This window comes from Chiloscyllium punctatum, chromosome 44, assembly GCF_047496795.1.
Source record: "Chiloscyllium punctatum isolate Juve2018m chromosome 44, sChiPun1.3, whole genome shotgun sequence".
Lineage (NCBI taxonomy): Eukaryota > Metazoa > Chordata > Chondrichthyes > Orectolobiformes > Hemiscylliidae > Chiloscyllium > Chiloscyllium punctatum.
The window spans coordinates 35702101-35726249 of record NC_092782.1 but is presented as its reverse complement, the minus strand read 5'-3'; the positions used below and the strand labels follow the sequence as shown (position 1 = coordinate 35726249).

The window sequence follows — 24149 nt, the reverse complement described above, 5'->3', positions numbered from 1 at the left end:
GTTTTTGTTCGTCAACATTTACAATATTTTGTGCAACAGCTGTGAAAGGAAAGACAAGCTTTCTTTAATTCAAGGGTATAAAGCAAACTTGGGAACCAGGAAAGACTATTAGCATACAGCATTAAATTGAATATTTAATGGAACTTTCTTGCTTTTCAACCAGGTCCCAAGAAATCATTAATGTAAACTCTCTTCATGATAGCCCACCACTACCTAGGAACAAGTTAGCTTTGCTATGACATTGTTTTTGGGAACTTTCCACTTCTGTGACATCAAATCAACTGGACAAAGCAAACAAAATAAAGTTGACTGGTTATCCCAAGGTCTTCATGCTAGAAGAAGTCTATTATGACACCAATATTCAACATTGAGACAGTCCTTAAAGCCAAGAGCTTCAACATTTCCTTTGGTGCCAACTTTGGTGTCATACTTTGTCTGAGAAATTGACTAAACTATTTTGCTTTGCAAGTAATAATATAAACAGATATGAGCCATTCCCTAAAACCTAAGCATTTGCTGCATTAATAAAATCTCAAACCAAAATAATATAAAATAATTAGAAACAACAAGCCTAGCCCCCTTTATAATAATATCAGGGATGTTCAGAAAAAGAGCAGATCATTATTTCAAGTAGCAAACGCAAGAAAACCAATCCCATTTCTGATACATTTTGCTGCTTATCTGTCTACTTCTCAACAGAAATTGTAACTTCCTTTGAATTGACATTCAGAAGTACATACATGACTCCAGATCGGGCTTGACCCATGCTTCACAATCTTATATACTTTGTTATGCAAAGTATGTTAGACCTGACCTGAAGCGGAGTCTAATTGGATTCGAAACATGAACTCTTTCTCACTCCACAGAAGCAGGCAGACCTATTGCGCTTCTCCAGCACTTCCTGCCTTTCTTTCAAGTTTCTAGCATTCGCAATATTTTGCTCTTTATTTTGAATAGCTTCTATTCTTGATGACATCCTGTATTCTAGCTTCTAACCCTGATTTCGTTACATTATCTCTAAAGACCTTTTTTGTTAAGAACTGTGAATGCTAGAAATTTGAAATTAAAAACGTGGGAACGCAAAGAAAACTAGCACATCAGAAAGGAGCACATGTTCCGAATTTCTTTTCTCCTTCACCAAAGCTACTCAGTTGCTGGGATCGATTCTAAGTACAGTTTACAGCAAAACCGTAATCTTAAAATAACATAATCTTTCAGGACTCCATGTGCTGAGCATATGTAATATTGCAACTCTGCCTGTCTGTTAGTCTATTGGTTTGCAAACAACATCCACAGAAATCAGTTCACCTGCTATTTGTTTCATGATTAGATTAGATTCTCTACAGTATGGGAACAGGCCCTTCGGCCCAACAAGTCCACACCGACCCTCCAAAGAGTAACCCACACCGACCCATTCCCCTACCCTGGATTTACCCCTGATAATGCACCTAACACTATGGGCAATTTAGCATGGCCAATTCACCTAACCTGCACATTTTTGGACTGTGGGAGGAAAACCACACAGACACGGGGAGAATGTGCAAACTCTACACAGACAGCCACCTGAGGTTGGAATCAAACCCGGGTCCCTGGCACTGTGAGGTAGCAGTGCTAACCACTGAGCCACCACGCTGCCCCTAACAAAGTATGTTAGATCTGACCAGAAGCAGAGTCTAATTGGATTTGAAACGTTAATTCGAAACATGAACTCTTTCTCACTCCACAGAAGCAGGCAGACCGATTGAGCTCCTGTTCACTGTTTTAAATAAACTAATCCACAAAATTAATCAATCCCTGATGAACATTTTTTTCCTAAACCATTATCATGAACATGACACTTATGACCTCAAATCCACGTGACCAACCCCTCTTCATCTTCACATGGACAGTCAAACAAATGGATCAGACCATCAATTGGCCAGCTTGTAAAGTAGCACAAATACAGAACAATTAAACACTGGCTGATCTCAGGCTCTGTTCAATTAAGAATTAGATTTTGTGGTTCTAACCATTGAAAAAGGGTCAGTGGAGGGGAAACCAGTCAATTAATCAGTAAACAAATGGAACTAGGTTGACCATGAGGTTTACTCTCAAACTAATTTTACTTTCCATGCAGATCTATCCGAAGAAATGGCCAGTCAGTTGTTTTACAAAACACCAGAAGTATTTTGCACTGTAGATTGCCCTGTATGCAATGAGTCCTTTAAGACCCAAAGTTTCGTTATTAAATGATCAGATCGCATGTCAGTCAGATTTGAATGCTTGGTCATGGAATTTAGCATGGAGCTTTAGGTTACCCTTAATCCACCAACAGTATGACAGATGAAATAAGTTTTAGTCCTGGGGCATCTGGTGTAGGATGTTAAAAAGCACAGATTTCGAAATCACATGAGACACTCAGATTCAAAGCTAAGCATGTGCAAACAATATAGGGTGGCAGGTCAACAAGGAGAACATATGGTTGATCTACATAGCTAGAAACAGTGGAATATAAGTCATCAGTAATTGTGATCAACTGGGTAATGCATGGCTCAGACCACCGTACAAATTCTGCTTTGAACTCTACTTACCAAGAAACAAGGGCGATATTCAGTTAATAGGTAATTTTGGAACTGATATCAGAAAGCTCTTCACTCAAGAGCAGTATGTTAAATACTACTGTCTGCGGAATGAACGAGACCACACCGAGAGTACCTTAAACAATCTTGGTCTACTGATTTAAGAAAGACTATACTCAAAGTCAAAGCAGCACAAAGATAATTCATTTGACTAATTTCTGGGATGCTGCCTTATGAGGGAAAGATTGAGCATGTCAAGTCTATAAACATTGGTGTTCAGAAGAATGAGATGATCTTATTGAAGCATAAAAGATTCTGAGGGCACCTGAAGGGGTAGATACTGAAAGGTTGTTCTCACTTACAGAAGGTCAAAACTGGGAGGCACAGTTTTAAAAGAACAGATCTCCTATTTAGAACTCAGAGGTATTTCTTCTCGCAAAGGTTCACTGGTGGTTTTAACTTCTCTTTCCCAGACAGCCATGGAAGCTGGTCGCTGAATATATTGAAGCCCAAGTTCAACAAATATTTTGAATAACCAGGAATGTGGGCGGCACGGTGGCACAGTGGTTAGCACTGCTGCCTCACAGCGCCAGAGACCCGGGTTCAATTCCCGCCTCAGGCGACGCTCTGTGTGGAGTTTGCACATTCTCCCCGTGTCTGCGTGGGTTTCCTCCGGGTGCTCCGGTTTCCTCCCACAGTCCAAAGATGTGCAGGTCAGGTGAATTGGCCATGCTAAATTGCCCGTAGTGTTAGGCAAGGGGTAGATGTAGATGTAGGGGTATGGGTGGGTTGCGCTTCGGCGGGGCGGTGTGGACTTGTTGGGCCGAAGGGCCTGTTTCCACACTGTAAGTAATCTAATCTAATCTAATCTAATCTAATCTAAAGTCAAGAGTTAAGGAGCTAAGGCCACAACCAGATCAGCAACAATCCCATTGAATGGTGGGGCAGATTAGAGAGGTCAAAAGGATTATTCCTGCTCCTAATTTTCATAGATTCCCTACAGTGTGAAAGCTAGCCATCCTGCCCATCGAGTCCACATCAACTCTTTGAAGAGCATCCCACCCAGATTCAGCCTCTTGCTGTAGCCCTTCATTTCCCATGGCTAATCCATCCAGCCTGCACATCCTTGGACACTTTGGGCAATTTAGCATGGTCATGCTAACCTGCACATCTTTGGACTCTGGGAGGAAACCCATGCAAACGTGGGGAGAACGTGCAAACTCCACATTGACAGTCACTTGAGGCTGGAATCAAACCCAGGTCTCAGCAGTGCTAACCACTGAGCTGCTATAATTCTCATGATCTTAATAAGAAGGACAGCGGCAGATAGAATAATGCAGTGGAAAATCTTTGAATCATTTAGAGGTAATGTGATTAATACTAGACTACATAAAAGATTGGGGATGAGCTAAATCATACTCCTTGTTTGTAGAATGGGAACTGTATTTCTGTCAAAGCAACACTTACATAAGATTGTATTTCACTTCACAGTTAAAGAATATGTGATAAAGTGCTGCCTAATCTTAAAAAAAATTCTATTTGTTCTAACAATCTCCCATAGTTTAAAACAGAGTGCTCCCAAAATAAAGGTAGTTATAATAAAAGTCAAACAACTTAAAAAACAAAAATATAAATCCTTGAAAGTCAAATCAACACAACAAATTTCTTCTTCTAATTTAAGAAGTCATCTTAATCATTCTAAATTAAGTTCTTGTTAAAAACTGTGACTGTTTTGCTTTTATCTAGATGACTAAGTGGTTGAAGTTCCAACACACCCTTGGAATGTCCCAGCAGTCAATGATACACAATATGCACAGAATTCTGACCACTAAAGTAACTTCTGATTTCAGTTCTGCACAGGCAAATTGGATACTTTCTGGATTATGCTTATTTATATTCAGAAAAAAAACAAAGAGAAGATATAACCAAAATATAATGAAGTGCTTTTTTTTAAAAAGAAGTCCAGTTGGAAAAAATAATTTTTCAATCACTTGAGGAGTTTGGTTTTTCAGTCCTGATCCACATAGGTTCTGTACATATTTGGGCCAGTAGAGCTGCGTAGAACATAAAAGCCCACTTTTTCAACACTCCCATCCAACAACAGGGAACTACATATATATTAACATGCATTTTTATCAAATCAATAGTCTAAATCAAAAACATATATACTATCTTATATTTACCAAATCTCAGAACTTATTTTTTCAAAAGAATTATCAAAAATTTAGATTGGATCAGTCTATTTGGTAACTTTGTATCGAAAGAAGTGTGATATTAGTGGCGTTATAGGGTTTACTTTTAAATCAAACTATTATTTGAAGTTCCCTTTACCGACATTTAATTTGTATGGTTCCTCATATCCCATATTCATCTTTTTCTTATCAAGTTGACAAACTGTTGAACATTGTTTCTGTCTATGAAAATATATTCAATTGCTTTATTAAATAACTCATCTATAATGTGTAAACTTTCACTCATTCGAGAAAGAACTCAAAATTAACAGATCTAAGAAAAACATCTAGTTCAAGATGGAACAACAAATTTAGTTTGCTTCGCAACTCTCAAACCACAGTAAGTTCGCTCTGGACCACAATCATTTGTAGGGGTGTTAGTTTCAAGTTAATATCAAACCTAAGAAGGAAACTAAAGAACAAAACCAGTGAAAGTAACTGACCCTCCGCACCACATCAAAACTTGCAGTAAAATGAAGAGACGAGCTGACGCCACGGCAGAGGCACGACTCGTTGTGCATATAGGCTCATCCTATTAACAACGGGCAAAGTAGCAAGAAGAAAAAAGGAAGGGGACACAAAAAAAAAGAGACAAACAAGATGAGTTCATGCATTTTGCTGGCTGCTGGCAGAATTAATGTGAGCGTCCACCTAGAGCAGAAAGTCACAGTGTAAATCACAGAACAGAAAATACCCCACTATTAACAAATTAAAACACACACAATAAGACATCAATCAGCAAAGACGTCAAGCTAGTGAGCGTGTGCTACTGTACTTTCACGCAAAGGACTTGTGGGGAGACCACGTGATATTTCTGGCATTATGAGGAATCACGAATATTTAGGTCTTCTTTTTGCTGTGGCCCTGATATGTATGGCCATCTTAAATACATAATATGGAAGATTTTCTTGTGACTGTTTCCCCAAATAGTTATGATGGAAATTTATGTGGACAGAATAAGGCTAAATTCTTTATGAAACATATTTCGTTTAAGATGTGTAGCAATTACACGATCACTTAATACATATTGGAAAGTGCTATTATCTTAAAATAGCAACTCAATTAAACAGTTCTTAACAATTCTTAAGTAATAAATGAAATTCACTACACAAATGTCTAATGTATGAAAATCATTTAAAAATAACTCTTCAACAGTTAAGTAAAATCACAACTTAGAAATGAATTCCTAAAGTCATTGCATTTGTCATTCCTCATATGACCATTAGAATGAAAAGAAGTTTGTTTATGAAGGAGGTTTCAGGGAGATCTGATGCAATTTTCATGAATATGAGTCACCAAAGTTGATCCAAGCAAACTGGTCATTTTAGTAAAGAATTCAACGATAGAAGTCATCAGGACTATTGGAGAATGGAGATTGATTGTTTTCACTAGCCTTAATGAGGAGTAAGAAGTGAAAGATAATCACAAATACAACAGAAAGGAAAGTCAGAAACAAAATTTGAATTTGATAAACTAAGCCATGAAAGCTTACTGAAACTGTCAGCTAATTATTTTAAAAGCTTGTTTAATAACTGCTTGAATAAGAGAAATATTAAGGGTGTTAGAGATAGTAAGTAAAGAAAGATTGAAATGGATGGTTCATATGAAGAATGAACATGCAGACCTTCTTTGTTGTAACACTCTAGAATATACAAGAGAAACTGAGAACCTGCTTGTTATCCAAGAGCCTCCTGGTTACTCATCTACTAATTTCTTTCAGCTCTAACTTAATGCATGAAATTTGAAACAAGTAAAGAGACAAATCCATCTGGTATCTAAAACCTGTCAAGAACACCATTCCAAAGTTGAATAGCTTGATACTATTTTAGAACAGTTGGACAGGTGTGAAGTTAAATTCCAAGCACTGGGGACAAATTCCAGTCACAGCTACCAGATTACACACGTGAAAGTAGAGTATTCGAAGAAAGGATATCAAAAGCTGCAGTTAATTTTGTTAACATTCCAAAAGAGTTATGACATGTTATCAAAATAAAGGAGCTATGGCCCAGAGCAGTATCACATCTGTACAAAGGTGTTAAAGGGACCTTGTTTTTGTGACACTACACATTACAAATACATATTCCGATATACTTATTTGCAGTTTGCTTTTCTTCCTGAATCCAAACCTTGCATACTTACATGCTCGTCAGAATCAAAGCATACATCAGGACCTTTTCTGTGTCTGGGGTTCTGAGCCAGAAGACAGGGATCAGGTCCATCAGCTGTGTGGTTTTAGTTAAGGAGACAGGTACGACAACAGAAAACAGAATTCATTTCATAAACATTAACTCTTAACACTTCACTACATTATTCTGCAACTATACACCATTTTGTCATCTGGGAATAAATTCAGCCAGTAATTTTGCATACATATTCACATTTAACTTCAAGCAGTGAAGATTTATACAGTCTAGAGTTAAAGGGAAATAGGTCAAGGCAGTTGGGATGCCTGTAGTTCCCAGAGAGATTTTCTGGTTGGTCATGTCAAGACAAATGCATTCAGGAATGATTAAATCTGACTTATGACTTTTTATGTAGCCTGGGGCTACTCGCAGTCTCCTGCCATATTGCTAACCATCAACTATGTGCAACATATTGTAATTGAAGTTCAGGAGATTGGGAATAAAAGTTGATTTATTAGAATGTGTCAAGAATCGAGAATATGGCCAACGGGCCAGGTTTAAGGATTTTACAGAAGCATATGACCAAAAGCAAAATCGAATTTGGAGTTTAATAACAGCGATAAATCAGCCAGCTAGGAAATTAAAATCTTAGGAGACAAAAACAGAGCTGCTTAAGAGAATGAATGGGTCAAACTAATTTGAGAGGATTTGTTTTAAACTGCAGTGGCCATGCTGTCAAAATGAAACAAACCTTCAGATGTTATCTAGGACTTCACCATATGTGAAGGAGTTAGCTGCTTGAATAGGAGAGCCTTATTGCCCAGCACCTAAATGCTCAGAGGGCAGTTGAGAGTGAACCATATTGCTGTGGGTCTAGAGTCACATGCGGGCCAGTCCAGGGAAGAATGGCTGATTTCCTTCCCTAAAAGGACACTGGTAAACCAGATGGGCTTTTCCCAACCATAGACAGTGGTCACCATTAAATGCTTAATTCCAGATTTTTAGTGAATTCAAATTCGACCATCTGACCACTGTGGGATTTGAAGCTGGGATTAATCTCTGCTGGTCTCGGGGCAATTCTAGTAGGTCATTGCCTTCATGCCATTTTGGGGCTAAAGTTATGTAAATAACCATTGCAGCACTTCACTCTCATCAGTTTCACTCAAAATAGGGGGAAATTAATCAAAATCTTCTTGCATAACCTCAGTGTAGACTCTCAGATGAACCCTAGTTCCACCTTATGGCAGACTCCACCTAACCATATATTAGGTCACTCTGAGGTATGGAGATGTGGGAGTTTCTGCTGAAGAGAACTGCAGCATCCTGTGCTTTAAGCCAATAACGCACACTGAAATACCAGGTTGGAGTATCTCAGGCAATTGGCATGTCCACATACACTATTGCCAAAGCCTGCTTACTCCTTCTCTTCAACTTCTGGTGGACTCTATCACTCCTTTACTTAGATCTATATACAGTAGGTTCTCTGCTCCAGCAATCTAGATATAGTGTCAAAGACCATCCTCTTCAATTGCCCATTCTGGATGGAACTCTTCTCTCTCTAGTGTCAGAGTTATGTGATCAAGTACATTATTGTGATTTCCATGAATCCATTTAAACCACAGGAATCTCCACCTTTTCTTATGTCACTCGCTCTGTTTGAGATGAATGGGTCTCTGAACAAGACTCTGATGACTTTTCTTGTGATCAATCATATGACCTAGCTATCCGGATCTTAGTTTAAATTGTGACTCATTAAAGCAATGGTGGGAGTGCATTATAAGGACTGCTGAATTTAGGCAGCAATCCTTATAATGCAGCAATCCATCTTCTGTATATACACTACTAAAAATTTTGGTTAGTTCTATTTGTTCACTGGTTACATATCCCAATTGTCTTTGTAAAAATAGCCAATTGAAAGGGCTTCCACTGACCACTCTGAGCCTGTGTCTCATAGCAGCGGCACAAAGTACCAGTTTGTGCTTCCTTGGGGTATTAAGGTAGATTTCTAGTTAACTGATGGAATTTCCAGTTAAGTGGTCCTGCACCATGTTAATTGTCCTTTCAGAGTATGTTTCAACCTGTTACATCCTAACTTCAAGTCAAAAATACCAAGAAAAATTTCAATCATTAGTGACTAACAATATTTCTTTCATTACTGTGCAATATTTCCCATCCAAGTTCCAGTTCAGACCTGACTCCCATCAATGATAAATTATTCTTCGAACCACATTAGTGTCTGATTTGCAACTACTGTTCCTAATGAAACCTCTGTGTTTGAAGAAGATTCAACATTGACAAGTAAAGGATACATTTTTGTTCTGCTTGCATTAGGGGCTTTGAGTCACATGACTGACATGTGGGCTTACTCTCCACCAGTATAAATACCAGGTTTGTCTTGGAGAGCTTCTCCGCATGGTAAAGCCTGAAGCAAAATTATATTCAAATTATTATTTGTCAGTGTGAATACAAAAGGAATACATTTTAATCAATACCGTTACAAAAAAAAGCAAGAGGAACAAAGGTACAGCTTTTGCAGATTAAATAATTTAAAATCTTAATTAAAACGTTCAATTAAAATTTTAATTCTGTTAATTTAATGCAGCTATTTTAGTAACTCTTGGAAAAATGCTGTTATTTTAGTAACTCTAATTTTTTTAGTAGATTTGAAAGGTGAAATTGGTCTTCATCAGTAGCAAGACATGGACTCAGCAACTTGTTCAACATCAAGAGCAATTCCTTTTCCACAGGCTTCAAGGGATGACGTAAAATAGGTGGTTCACTATGAGATCACTTCATGCTAATAGCAAAGACTAATTTTACCTTTTTATTTTTAATAATAACAAAACTCTGCCAGGTACATTTTACACAAGTTCATTCCCTTTTTACATATTCTGCAATTGAATTCGACAGATTAGCACAGATCAGCAATGTGACATTATCAGTGAGGCACTATTTTTCATGAAATATGTGCTGCAAATTTCCTCTCCAAATGATTAAATGCTGCAACACATCAATACTACTTTTGTTGAATTGACTTTTCTCTTTGTTGTATCACAATAGTACAAAATGAATAAATATCTTCCAATCAACAAATAGAATACTAAAATTCCATTCACCAGGCACTGTCATCATGGCAGCACCTTCAGTCAGAGTAAGACAGAGATGACACAAATCATGTGTCAAGTGATGTGCAGAAACCAATGTCTAATTGAGAACCTAAACCCACTATTTTCATTGACCATGGTTCTTTTCAGGAAGTCATAGATTCATAGAGATGTACAGCATGGAAACAGACCCTTCGGTCCAACCCGTCCATGCCGACCAGATATCCCAACCCAGTCTAGTCCCGCCTGCCAGCACCCGGCCCATATCCCTCCAAACCCGTCCTATTCATATACCCATCCAAAGGCCTCTTAAATGTTGCAATACCAGAAATGTATTCTTATGACTTGTACATTGTGACCCACTTCTCTATTTTGCTATTTATGGCAGAGACTCAGCATTCAGGAATTCACTTCAAAAACACTTCTGCATCCTCCTGTCACACCTTCAAAAATATCCTCAGCAATTTGTTTTTTCTGCATATCTAAGCCATTTCTCATCCTTCCTGCTCAGTGGCAAATTATTACTTTCAAAGCTCCTTTGTGTGTGTTATTATGTGGTAGTTGTGATGTAAATTGCTATTTACTTAGTTTCCTTTACTTTTACTTATTACTTTTTAAGCCCAAGGAAAATTGTACATTATGACTATATGCACTTTACAATAGCAGTAAGAATTTTCTTTATATTAACAATTTTAGCACATAAAAATCTTCAAAGTGTTTTACAGAGGTGGAATCAGATAGAACAGACAGGAAGACAAAATAGATAATTTTAGGAAAGGTGAACATAAAGGGATTTATCTGATCGCAAGTTGATTGCTGTGCTTCACATTTTACAATAATGACTAGACTTTATAAGTACTGCATCATCTATTAAGATATTTAAAGTGTCCATAGAATGTGAAATTTCTCTGTGCATGAAAGTTCTATCTTTCGTGAAATGTTTCTGCTGAGTAGATTCCTTTTCATGATACTTATTGGAAGTGCAGGCTGCAGGCTAGTCAAAATGTATTTGTGTCTTCAAACACCAAACAGCCTGAAAAGCACAGATCAAAATCTCAACTCAGTGATCCCAATAGTGCTAGAGTTTTGCTGCAGTCCTACCTTGAGCAGTTACCACAATCCACAAGCCCATAGAAGGATGATTCATTGTCATAAAAGTAATACTGAGTCTGTTCGGTGATACAGCTGGACTTTGATAAAGGTTCAGAAAAATCTTCATTTTCTGCATCAACTGCAAATCAAAAGTGAAATACAAATGAATATGGAGCTGAAACATTATCCCTTACAAACTCAGTCTATCTGACTTGCTGAGGTATACTATTAATGTAATTTCAGGTTAAGATTATTACTCTTGTAAAATGAATCCTTTTAAGACTATATTCACTTTGTAAGTCCATCAACATGAATATATGTGCATTAATGTCTGAAATTAAGATCGTTGAGATCCTTAATAAAATTGGGTAGAGTTACCAGAAGAGGCTGAGCAAGGCACAGCTTTTTGCTCTGGAAAAGTATACAGTTGGGATCTTTACAAGGTGAGAACTCAGTCTACGTGGATCAGCTCCTGGAGTTTATCATAATTAGGACCAAGGGAAAATGTGTAGTAGTTGACGTTACAAAAACATAGATCAAGGTTGAATGCTAGGAAGTACAATCTACTTACAATGAGATTGATCTCATGGATAAAATGCTGGCATACACAGTGAGCATGGATTTATGACAAAGATTGAAAAGGGAGATGAATGTGTCTTTGATAGTGGCAATTATACCCATCTATGAGAAAGGCAGCAAGGTTTTTAAGGGCTTAGTTAAGCTGCTCCTGTAGTCCTATGAAACCTGCTTGTTACTTGTTGGTGTCAGACAGAAATTTCCAAAATCGTACTAAATTTTCCTCAGGTTCTTTTTTGCACAACTCCAGAAATAGCACGGCTGCACAGTTGCGGGGTGGGGTGGGGAGGCAGTGTGGGGGCAGCGGGGAGACTATGGAAGTTTAACCCTGTCAAGATGGGGCAAATTCAACAGATCATCTAATCTTTTCAGATTTTCATTTGCATGTTTAATAAATCAGTGCCATAATGTTTCGCTGGGGCCACAGGCACTCCTGAAGCAGTTTTCTCATCATGTATCATTTTCAGTCAGCTCCAGCAGTGACACATCAGTTGACGCTGAGTGTCCATGCTAAATTAAAACTACTCATCTCAGCCACTAAAAACGTGGGTGAGCATTTTCCTTTGGAGTTTACCAAGGGACATTGCTGCAACCCAGGAGAACAATCATAGTGATATTAAAACAAATTGTATTTATTTTTAAATTATTGAACATTTTGGATGATGGTATAAATATATTGGAGATGGCTCTTTGACTGGATCAAGAATAATTCAGCTCATTAACTCAAGACGACAAATCCTGTTGAGGATGAATGTGTCAGGTAATTGCCAACTTGGAGAGTTAGGACTGAGTTGGTGGAGGTCTGAGACCTTGTATCAAGACCTCCAGCAATACAACCAGCTACAGCTGGCAACCTAATCTGCACACTAGCCTGATCAACATACACTGGGATTCTGTCAGTGTGGTAATTCAAACTAATTGTATGAATGGATCATGATTCAATTCGCTTCTGATGGTTTTTCATTTACAATAGAATTAACATAAATAAACATCAGAGATGCCAGCTTCCACCAAAGAAATTTTCAGGTACCTGCTTCAAGTAAGTGTGGGAAGGTAAGGCTGAGGAACAGCTGCTGCAGTAAGGACCTGGACATCAATAAAGAGATAAAAAGTAAATATTTGAATAATGAGGCCAAGAGCTGTAGGGGTAAATATTCCCCTTCACTGCTTGACAAATCACATGCTCCTTTCAGATCTACAACATGCTCACAATTGTAAAGGGTCTGAAATTCATGGCCAGGCAGTGAAAATAAATATCCAACCCTTTTTGTTATAAGTTGAATGCAGAATATAAGACACATTGAAAAATTCAGCATTTCTCAAGTAAAGAATACCTATAAGAAATAACATTTGAAAAAGTGACTAAAAGCTGCAAATTAAATCATTTACTATATAATTACATGTGGTTGAATGTAAATTCCATTCTGAAATATTATTTCTTTGACTCTTGCCAATTATTTAGATCTTTTCAGTTACTGTGATATGGTTTGCAAAGATTCAATATTTATGTTAAGTTCTGAAAATATGCTTCCTACTTATTATACAAAGTTCATTCCTATTGGATATCGTCATTAATTAAACAAGATATCAGTTTGGGGAGCTTTAATATCAGAACGACCTTACAGCCCGAGCTATAAACAACATAGCTCCTCATTAGCTGGCGGCAGGTTTGCAATGCAGAGAATGAGTTCAATTCCTGTACCAGCTGATGTCACCATCAATGTCTTGCCTTCTCCCCTTGCCTGAGGCATGATGACCTTAGTTTAAAGCACCACCCATCACCTCTCTCTCTTTAATGAGAGAGCAGCCCTATGATCCTCTGGGACAAGGTGACTTTACCTTTACCTTACAATGACCTGCCTCTCCAGAGAATACAGTACTCACCGGTATCACACTAACAAGATCGTTATGGTTTAGGAATATAATTTAGCATGTCATTAGAATTTAGAATTTGAATGTCATCTGTTGAATGCTCTCAATTCCATTGTTCAATAAGGATTGCTTTCCTCTATAAGCTTTGTCTGCTGCTGACTGCAGATTTGATAATGGATAAAGGAAGCTGGCAGATGGGAAACTAAAGCTCTGTTGCACCCAAATCTCCCACTTCTCTAGGAAACAAGCTCCATCCACTCTCGGGCATGTGTGCATAAAGCATGTGCATATGAATCAAACTACAATCTAGACTGTGTATTGTACTCTTCAAATACTGGACACAAGACCTACTCTGAGGTTCGAATGGATGAAAATCAGTCAAGGAGAACTCACTTATCCTCTTAACAGTCACTTGTTCAGTTTCCAGTTAGCTTTACATGCAGTTGGCTGTTCCTTATTTGCATTCATTCAGGAGTTGGGTATCTCAGGCTAATTCAGCACTTTTTGCCCATTCCGAATTGCCCTTTAGAAGGTGGTAACAAGCAGATTTCTTGAACTGCTGCAATATTTGGGGAGACCCATAGTGCTGAAAGGGAAAACACTGGATTTTGATCCAGTGACAATTAAAGAACAGCTTACAGCTGGTGCTGTTTGTATGCACTTGGTGCCCTTATCCTTTCAGGTGCTAGAGGTAAAGGGTTTGAAAGGTACTGTGGTAGAGGGGAGCTGTGGTGAGTTATTGCAGTCCATCTTGTAGGTGGTGTACAATGCAGCCACTATTTATCGGTGGTGAGGGAAGTGAATGCTGAAGGTGGCAGTTTGAGTACCAACCAAGCAGGACTTTTTTTTTCTGGACTGTGTCGAGCATCTGAGTGTTGTTGAAAGTACCCGCATCCAGGCAAGTACAGAGTAATTCATCACTGTTCTGACTTGTGCCTTGTAGATAGCGGACAGGCTTTGGGAACACAGCAGGTGAGTTCTCACTGCAAATTCCTATCCTTTCACCTGCTCATGTAACCATAGAGTTGATATGGTTGGTCCAGTTTAGTTGCTTATCTATGTACGCCCCAGGTTGTTGAGAGTGAGGCTTTCAGCGATGTTAATGCCATTTACTGTCATGGGGTGATGATGAGCTTCTCCCTTATCAGAGATGGTCATTGTCTGGCAATTGTGTAGCACAAGGTGACTTGGTGCTTTTAAGCACAAGCTTGAAAGATGTCCAGATGTAGCAAGACCTGGACGTGAACTGTTTCTGTATCTAAGGAATCACAAATGGTGTTGAACATAGTGCTATCATCAGACATCTCGGTTTTGACCTCAGGTGTCTATCCTGAGGCACTCCTGCAGAGATGCCCTTTGACAGAGAAGAATGACCTTCAACACCAACAATCAGATAACTGTTTGCCCGATATGACTCCACCTGATGTAGAAATTTCCCCAGTTCTCAATGACTCCAATTTTGCTGGGCTTATTGTTCCACGCTCGGTCAAATGCTGTCTTGCTGTAAAAGGGCAGTCACTCTCACCTCAGCTCTGATGTTCAAATAATCAAGAGCGGGCTGAAAGGACAGTCTCCTGGTTTTTGTGGAATTTGGAAAGCCCTGTTAAGAGAGGTGCTCACTCTCGTCCACAAAACCTGACTGAATGAATGAGGAAGCAGCACAGAAAGTAAGCCGCACTAAATGTGCAAAGGTAAACCAAGCGATATAATAAAAGGATCAAATAAAAACAAAGTGACAAATTCGAAATGGTTCTAAGCCTATCTGCTATAATATTGCGACCCAGTTGAGGCAATTGAACATTCTCAAAATTAACATTGAGTTATTGGGCTACCATTTGCTCCCTTCCCAAGCATGTGTAGGTGGAGGCTGCAGGGGCTATAAGATAGTTAAAACATAACAAACAAAGTTGAGTCAGTTTTGTCCTTATTCTTTTTGTCAAACTGCCTAACCAAAATTTAAAGCCTTACAAATTTAATGCAGTCTAATATTGCCTTGTTGATATGTTTGATTCCCTGCCGCCATCAAAATTTGTGTTTTTTTGTCACTTGTTCAATTAAGTGAATATAACAAAGCAATTTTCACTTACCATGCTGCACTTGATGCCCACCAACCTATATTCAAAATATCGACTATGCTGGGCTAAAAATGATTTAAGAAACATCATTGTTAATTCAGTATTCAATAAACAGCATCCAACCCATCATGATTGTAAATGTTCCATCTTAATGTGACATCATTCAAGAATAAATCAATCAAATGACAACAATTTTCCAATGTAGAGCAAGATTTAGACCATAAGACATAGGAGCGGAAATAAGGCCATTTGGCCTATCGATGGGCATTTCAACTCCACTTACCCGCATTCTCCCCGTAGCCCTTAATTGCTTGTGACATCAAGAATTTATCAATTTCTGCCTTGAAGACATTTAGCGTCCCAGCCTCCAACTGCACTCTGCGGCAATGAATTCCACAGGCCCACCACTCTCTGCCTGAAGAAATGTCTCCGCATTTCTGTTCTGAATTTACCCCCCCTAATTCTAAGACTGTGTCCACGGGTCCCAGTCTCCTCGCCTAACGGAAACAATTTCCTAGCGTCCACCCTCTCCAAGCCATGTATTATCTTGTAAGTTTCTATTAGATCGCCCCTTAATCTTCTAAACTCCAATGAATACAATCCCAGGATCCTCAGCCGTTCCTCATATGTTAGACCTACCATTCCAGGGATCATCCATGTGAATCTCTGCTGGACACACTCCAGTGCCAGAATGTCCTTCCTGAGGTGTGGGGACCAAAACTGGACACAGTACTCCAAATGGGGCCTAACCAGAGCTTTATAAAGTCTCAGTAGTACATCACTGCTTTTATATTCCAACCCTCTTGAGATAATTGACAACATTGCATTAGCTTTCTTAATCACGGACTCAACCTACATGTTGACCTTTAGAGAATCCTCAACGAGCATCCCAGATCCCTCTGTACTTTGGCTTTATGAATTTTCTCACCGTTTAGAAAGTAGTCCATACTTGTATTCTTTTTTCCAAAGTGCAAGACCTCGCATTTGCTCACATTGAATTCCATCAGCCATTTCCTGGGCCACTCTTCCAAACTGTCTAGATCCTTCTGCAGCCTCCCCACTTCCTCAGTACTACCTGCCTGTCCACCTAACTTCGTATCATCGGCAACTTTCGCTAGAATGCCCCCAGTCCCTTCATCCAGATCATTAATATATGATACGAACAGCTGCGGCCCCAACACTGAACCCTTCGGGACACCGCTTATCACTGGCTGCCATTCCGAAAAAGAACCTTTTATCCCAACTCTCTGCCTTCTGTCAGACAGCCAATCTTCAATCCATACCAGTAGCTCACCTAGAACATCATGGGCCCTCACCTTGCTCAGCAGCCTCCCATGTGGCACCTTATCAAAAGCCTTTTGGAAGTCTAGGTAGACCACATCCACTGGGTTTCCCTGGTCTAACCTACTTGTCACCTCTTCAAAGAACTACAACAGGTTTGTCAGGCATGACCTCCCCTTTCTAAATCCATGTTGACTTGTTCTAATCCGACCCTGCTCTTCCAAGAATTTAGAAACCTCATCCTTAATGATGGATTCTAGAATTTTACCAACAACCGAGGTTAGGCTAATTGGCCTATAAGTTTCCATCTTTTGCCTTGATCCTTTCTTGAACAAGGGGGTTACAACAGCAATCTTCCAATCATCCGGGACTTTCCCTGACTCCAGTGACTTTTGAAAGATCTCAACCAACGCCTCCACTATTTCCTCAGCCATCTCCCTCAGAACTCTAGGGTGTAGCCTATCGGGGCCAGGAGATTTATCAATTTTAAGACCTTTTAGCTTTTCTAGCACTTTCTCTTTTGTAATGGAAACCACACTCAACTCAGCCCCCTGACTCCCTTTAATTGTTGGGATATTACTCATGTCTTCTACTGTGAAGACTGATGCAAAGTACTTATTAAGTTCTCCTGCTATTTCCTTATCTCCCATCACTTCCAGCATCAGTTTAAAGTGGCCCAATGTCTACTCTTGTCTGTCGTTTGTTTCTTATGTATTGAAAGAAACTTTTACTATCATTTCTAATATTTCTGGCTAGCCTACTTTCATATTTGATCCTCTCCTTCCTTATTTCTCTCTTTGTTATCCTCTGTTTGTTTTTGTTGCCTTCCCAATCTTCTGATTTCCCAGTGCTCTTGGCCACTTTATAGGATCTCTCTTTTTCTTTGATAGATTTCCTTTGTTAGCCATGGCTGTCTAATCCCTCCCTGGATAATCTTTCTTTTCTTGGGGATGAACCTTTGTACAGTGTCCTCAATTTTACCCACAAACTCCTGCCATTTTTGCTCTCCTGTCTTCCCTGCTAGGCTCTGCTTCCAGTCTATTTTCGTCAGTTCCTCTCTCATGCCCTCACAATTACCTTTATTTAACTGTAACACCATTACATCCGATTTTGCCTTCTCTCTTTCAAACTGCAGACTGAACTCTACCATATTATGATCGCTGCTTCCTAAGTGTTCCCTTACTTTAATATTTTTTATAAAGTCTGGTTCATTACATAGCACTAGGTCCAGAATAGCCTGCTCCCTTGTGGGCTCCATGACAAGCTGTTCCAAAAATCCATCCTGTAAGCATTCCATGAATTCCCTTTCTTTGGATCCACTGGCAACATTATTTACCTCGTCCACCTGCATATTGAAGTCTCCCATGATCACCGTGACCTTGCCTTTCTGACATGCCTTCTCTATTTCCCGGTACATGTTGCACCTCTGGTCCTGACCACTGTTAGGTCTGAAAATAACTCCCACTATGGTTTTTTTGCCTTTGTGGTTCCTCAATTCCACCCACACAGACTCCACATCATCCGACGCTATGTCATTCAGTGCCATAGATTTAATTTTGTTCTTAACTAACAAGGCAACCCCGCCCCCTCTGCCCACCTCCCTGTCTTTTCGATAAGTTGAAAACCCTTGGATATTTAACTGCCAGTCCTGACCCCCCTGTAACCACGTCTCTGTGATGCCTACCACAATATAATCATTCACGATGATCTGTGCCATTAGTCTGTCTGCTTTGTTACGAATGCTACGAGCATTCAGGTAAAGTGCCTTAATGCTAACTTTCTTATCATTAGAGATATTGGAAGTCATAAGATGTCCTAAGTTATCCTTCCTTTTTGCTGCACTCCCAGTCTGTCTCAAGTTTAAATCTGCCTGCACATATGCTATCCTGCTGCTTATCTTTCAATTTAACTCCATACTCCCTGTCGCTTTCACTTTCCCTTCCCCCGCCAACTCAGAAGTTTAAAGTCCTACTGACCACCCTATTTATCCTCTTCACTAGAACATTGGTACCTGATCAGTTCAGGTGGAGACCGTCCCAACTGTACAGATCCCCCTGGTTCCAAAACTGATGCTAATGCCCCATGAAGTGGAATCCCTCTTTCCCACACCAATCCCTTAGCCACGTGTTTACTTCCCTAATTTTCTTATCCCTATGCCAATTGGCACGTGGCTCGGGCAGTAATCCGGAGATTATGACCCTTGAGGACCTGTACTTCAATTTCCTTCCTAGTGCTCGATAATCCCCAAACAGGTCCTCCACCCTAGCTTTGCCTATGTTGTTAGACCCAACGTGGACCACAACAACTGGATCCTCCCCCTCCCACTCCAATATCCTTTCAAGCTGGTCAGAGATGTTCCGAACCGTGGCACCGGGTAGGCAACACACCATGCGAGACTCCCGATCTGGCGTGCAAAGGATACTATCTGTCCCCCTAATTATAGAATCCCCTATAACAACTACTTGTCTTTTTGCTCCCCCTCTTGAATGGCCTTCTGCACCATGGTGCCGTGGTCAGCTGGCTCATCCTGTCCAGAGCCCTTTTCCTCATCCGTATAGGGAGCAAGAATCTCATACCTGTTGGACAAGGTCAAGGGCTGAGGCTCCTGCACTCCTGAACTCAGGTTCCCCCTACCTGCCTCACTTACAGTCACAGTCTGATCTCCCTGATCACTAGCTGAGTGGGAATTACTTAATCTCCCAGGTGTGACTGCCTCCTGAAACAAAGCATCCAGGTAACTCTCCCCCTCCCGGATGTGCCGCAGTGTTTGAAGCTCAGATTCCAGATCATCAACACTGAGCCGGAGTTCTTCTAGCAACCAACACTTGCTGCAGATGTGGTCACTGCCATTCACAATGGGATCAGCCAGCTCCCACATCATACAGCTACAGCACATCACCTGCCCAGTCATCTCTGCTTAGTTAATTACTTTATTACTTTGGACAGAGTAGCTGGAAACATGCTTTTCAAAGAGGATTAGTGAATTAATGATGGGTCTGGATTAATAAAAATAAAAAATGCTGGATCCACTCAGCAGATCAGGCAGCATCTATGGAGAGAGCAACGTAGAGTTAAATGTTAAGAGTCTTTGATCTTTCATCAGATTCATGGGATCATGACTTTAGGCAAATGGGTATCATTCTTCCTGGCACATAAATCCTTTGTATTTTGCAGAATTATGCTTCTTAGTATTTGTACGTTATTACTACTCAATCTGTAATGTTCACGTATGAACAAAAAAAATTGAAACCAATTCATGATTTCCTACTTTTAAAAGAAAACTTGACAAATATATTCACATCCAAAGATTGGTGTATTTTTAGTAGATGTTTTGATATTAATTATAAGGAGTAACCACAGCATTCATAAAACGCTGTAATCCCTCAAATTACCTTAGAATGAAATAAACTAGAACTCTTCAGTTATGGCTGAACCTTTGTTCATTCAAACCTGGCATTTTCTCTCCATGCATCCACATATTGGGAAGCTGGAGGCTGAAACAAAGACTTATGAACACTGGGCTTACTGATCAAGCCAACTGCTTTGACCTATCTGAGGGAAGCAGACAGGGGCAAACACTTGATAATCATTGGAAACAGCCCCACTTATGACCTTATGATGGGAGGAAGGTTCATCATAAAGAATTGAAGATGATTATAAGGCCTAAGACATATATTTCCCTGAGAAAACCTCCAGAATTCCCTAGACTTAGTTGCAGTTCCCATAGTTTGGAAGATAGCAACTTAAAAAAAAAACACTTTTTGGGAAAGGAAACAGAAAACAAGCCACATAACCTGACATTAGAATTAAATTCCTACAGTGTGGAAACAGGCTATTAGGCCCAACAAGTCCACAGCAACCCTCCCAGACCCATTGCCCTACCATTCTACATTTACCCCGATTAATGCACCTAACCTACATATCCTTAAAGTAAAATTTAACATGGCCAATTTACCCAACCTGCACATTTTTGGACTGTGGGAGGAAACCCACACAGACATGGGGAGAATGTGCAAACTCTGCACAGTCACCCAGGATTGGAATTGAACCGAGGTCACTGGTTCTGTGAAGCAGCAGTGCTAACCATTGAGCCACATCATTGGTTGAAAAAAATACTAGAATCTGCCAACAGCACACTGTAATTTGTTTGGACCAACACAGATTCCTTAAAGGAAAACCAGATTTTAACAAAAAGCTGTTTGAACTTTTGAATAGGCTGTTTAAGAAGAAATTTACATACGTATTGGATTTGGATTTTAAAAAAGCATCTGATAAGGTGCTGAAGAAGAGATTATTGCAAAAAATTAGGAATAATGAGATGGCAGATAATATGTTAACATGAATTGAGAATTGGTGACAGGACAGAAAATGAAGAGTTGAAACAAATGGGTCCGATTAAGCTTTACATAAACAAAGGATTTAGTCCAAAAGTGAAAAAAGTCTTACTGCAATTATATAAAGCTTTGATCAGACTGCACATGGATTACCGGGTGCAATTAGTTACCTTACCTAAAGAAGGATGTACAGTACAACATCAGTTATCCAAATTTCAGATTATCTGAACAAGATCTCAAGGTCCCATAAAAACCGCACTAGGCAATTCAGCATTCCATTATCTGTTAAACAGCATTATGGCGTGCATTGCCAGATAACAGAGAAATGTTTGGATAACTGGCACTCATAAATTACTGCTTGTTTATGATCAGATTGATTATCCAAACAATCAATTATCCAAACAAAATACTCCCTGCCCGTCTTGATCGGATAATCGAGGTTCTACTGTACTTGGCCTAGGAGGGGGTTCAGTGAAAATTCGTTGGACTGATTTTGGGATGAGGGGATTGTTCTATGAGAGGTGATTGAGTACACTAAACCTCTATTCTTTGAGGTTTAGAGAATGAGTGGTGCATTCAATGAAGCACTTAAAGTTAACTCATTGGGATTACCAGGGTAGATGCTGGGAAGATATTTCCCTTCATGGCGAAGTCTGGAACTTGGAATTACAGTATTAGTCATGGTAAGACACAACCATTCAGAATAGAGGTGAGGAAAAAATTCTGCTCGAGAAAGGTGGTTGGTCCTTGGAATTCTCAATATAGAGGGCTAAAAATGTTCACTCATCAAATAAATTTAAATCAGAAAACAATTGACCTTTAGATTCTAAGAACATCAAAGGATATGCAAATAGCTGAAATAGTAGATTAGCCATAACCTTACTGAATGAGAAACGTGTTTCCACATTTGATATTTTTATGATTTGCACAGTGATGTCCCGTGACTTCACAGAATCCCTCCAGTTGGGGAGACAGGCCATTCAGCCCATTGAGGCTACACCGATCCACCACAGAGCATCCCATAGACTCACACCTCCTACCTTATCCCTAACACCCCTGTACTTCCTGTGGCTAATCCCCCTAGCCTACACATCCCTGGATACTACAGGCAATTTAGCACAGCCAATCCACCCTAACCTGCACATCTTTGGACTGTGGGAGAAAACTGGAGCACCAGGAGGCGTGGTGGAGAACATACAAACTCCACACAGTTGTCCAAGGTTGGAATCATATCCTGGATCCCTGGTCCTATGATGCAGCAGTGCTAACTACTGTGACACCATGCCACCCAATTAAACAACTGACCTCTGACAATTACAATCACTTTCCTTTGCCACAAGTATGAATTCCGGTGACAGGCCAGAAGAGCATCTTGTCTTCCATTTCACAAATGAATCCCTTTCACTTCAATTTAATGCAGTCTTCTTGGCACTACACTTAAGTGCTGTTTTAGTGTAAAAAAAAATCACTCCCCACTTCGCTCAGCTCTGGCGTCAGAACTTGTGAATCTCAGAGCTGGGACTGATGGGGATTGGTAAGCTCCTGACAGCAAGCAGCACTGCACCATGCAGAGGTCCACTATTACATTCTGACTGGGCACATTGCGCTGACTGATGAATTGTAAGGAAATCAGTACTCATAAAATATGTCTCATTACAATGTCAATAAAAAATGAGTTCCTTAAATAAAATAGAAATTTGGGTATAACCTTTTAAGTAACAGCTTACAAATTACATAAAACATGTCAGTCTGTGACTTCATTGATATGAAATTAAATCAATTCGAGTTTCTCATTCTCTGACTGTAGGCAGCCATTACTGTGGAATTGAGGCTCCATTACATTCAGTATCAATAACTTTAATTTACTTACAACAAAGACTGAGCGAAGCCCAGCTGCTGCTTTTGTCTCTGTTTCTGGATCACACACAGACTGAAAATCATAGGACTTGTTAAAGGCATACAGCGATGTGTTCAGAAGGCGTCTCATCAGGCTTGGATCAATCTCACCAAAGAACTTGCCAATCTGAAACAGCAATGGGAATTGTTAAAACTGTTCGAACTACAATTTAGACAAGAGCTTTAAACTGACTGCTGGGAATTTAATTATTTGGAAATATATTGTAAGATACTTGGAAATTCCTGACAAACTAGAAAGTTCTGATGACTGATCACGAGAAATCGCAAGGAAATTCCTGACAGTCAACTCAGACGCCAATTATTTTGTACAAATGCTCAATGCAATTGCATACATACACAATAATAAAAGATGGTGTAAATATTAGATATTGGCTTCCAAAGAAACTTTGCAACAAGATAAATAACTTTGTAGCTTGGCTTCTTTGTTCGTGCACAAAATAACGATTGTTCCTCTTCAAGGTAGCCCAGGGGTCAATCCTACCTTCAAGCAAATTCTTCAGAGAGTCAACTGAATTAATCCATGTTTTAACCATGGATAGGTTTTGTACAAGTGGACAGCAGGTTGAATTTGAAAGTCGCCTGCAGTGACTGATATGCGGCAGAGGTTATTTGATGTAACAGGCAGGAAGTTGGAAGCTTGCAGCTGATAACAACTAGCATGGCTGCTTGCTGCTGTCAGAGCACAGGCAGCATGATCAGGGTCAAGGGGGAATCACCCTGTCCCTGAGAAAGGAGTCTTACAGTGACTTGTGGGGCTTCGATCTCTTCAACCTCCCATCAAGTGTTCAGTGGCCTTCACCTGTTAGAAAATCGTGGTGCCTTCCTATGTATGGTGCAATTGGGATTTAAGATAAATAAAGAAAGGCCCTGTTGACTCAGAGTAGATATCCTTGATGCCTTTGCTCAACAGTTCATTAAAACATCTAGACAGAGATCCTGGCAGGATAAAGTTACCAAGTTACATTAACGGTTCACTCATCCAGGTT

General features: G+C 39.7%; 1 protein-coding gene across 7 annotated transcripts in view; it reads right to left on the bottom strand.

The window, feature by feature from the left end:
• Positions 1-24149, bottom strand: part of LOC140466870 (voltage-dependent calcium channel subunit alpha-2/delta-1) — a 662544-nt gene that overhangs the window by 5734 nt on the left and 632661 nt on the right. For 4 of the 7 annotated variants that reach the window (XM_072562611.1, XM_072562616.1, XM_072562614.1 and 1 more), the window contains 6 exons: positions 23117-23269; positions 15644-15696; positions 12715-12770; positions 11118-11247; positions 9222-9334; positions 6929-7011 (listed from right to left, as the gene is read on the bottom strand). In XM_072562611.1, coding sequence (XP_072418712.1) covers positions 6929-7011; positions 9222-9334; positions 11118-11247; positions 12715-12770; positions 15644-15696; positions 23117-23269 — 588 coding nt within the window. Of the gene's footprint in view, positions 1-5232; positions 5322-6928; positions 7012-9221; positions 9335-11117; positions 11248-12714; positions 12771-15643; positions 15697-23116; positions 23270-24149 lie in introns of all 7 variants that reach the window. The other 3 variants (XM_072562612.1, XM_072562615.1, XM_072562617.1) reach the window with 1 other exon arrangement.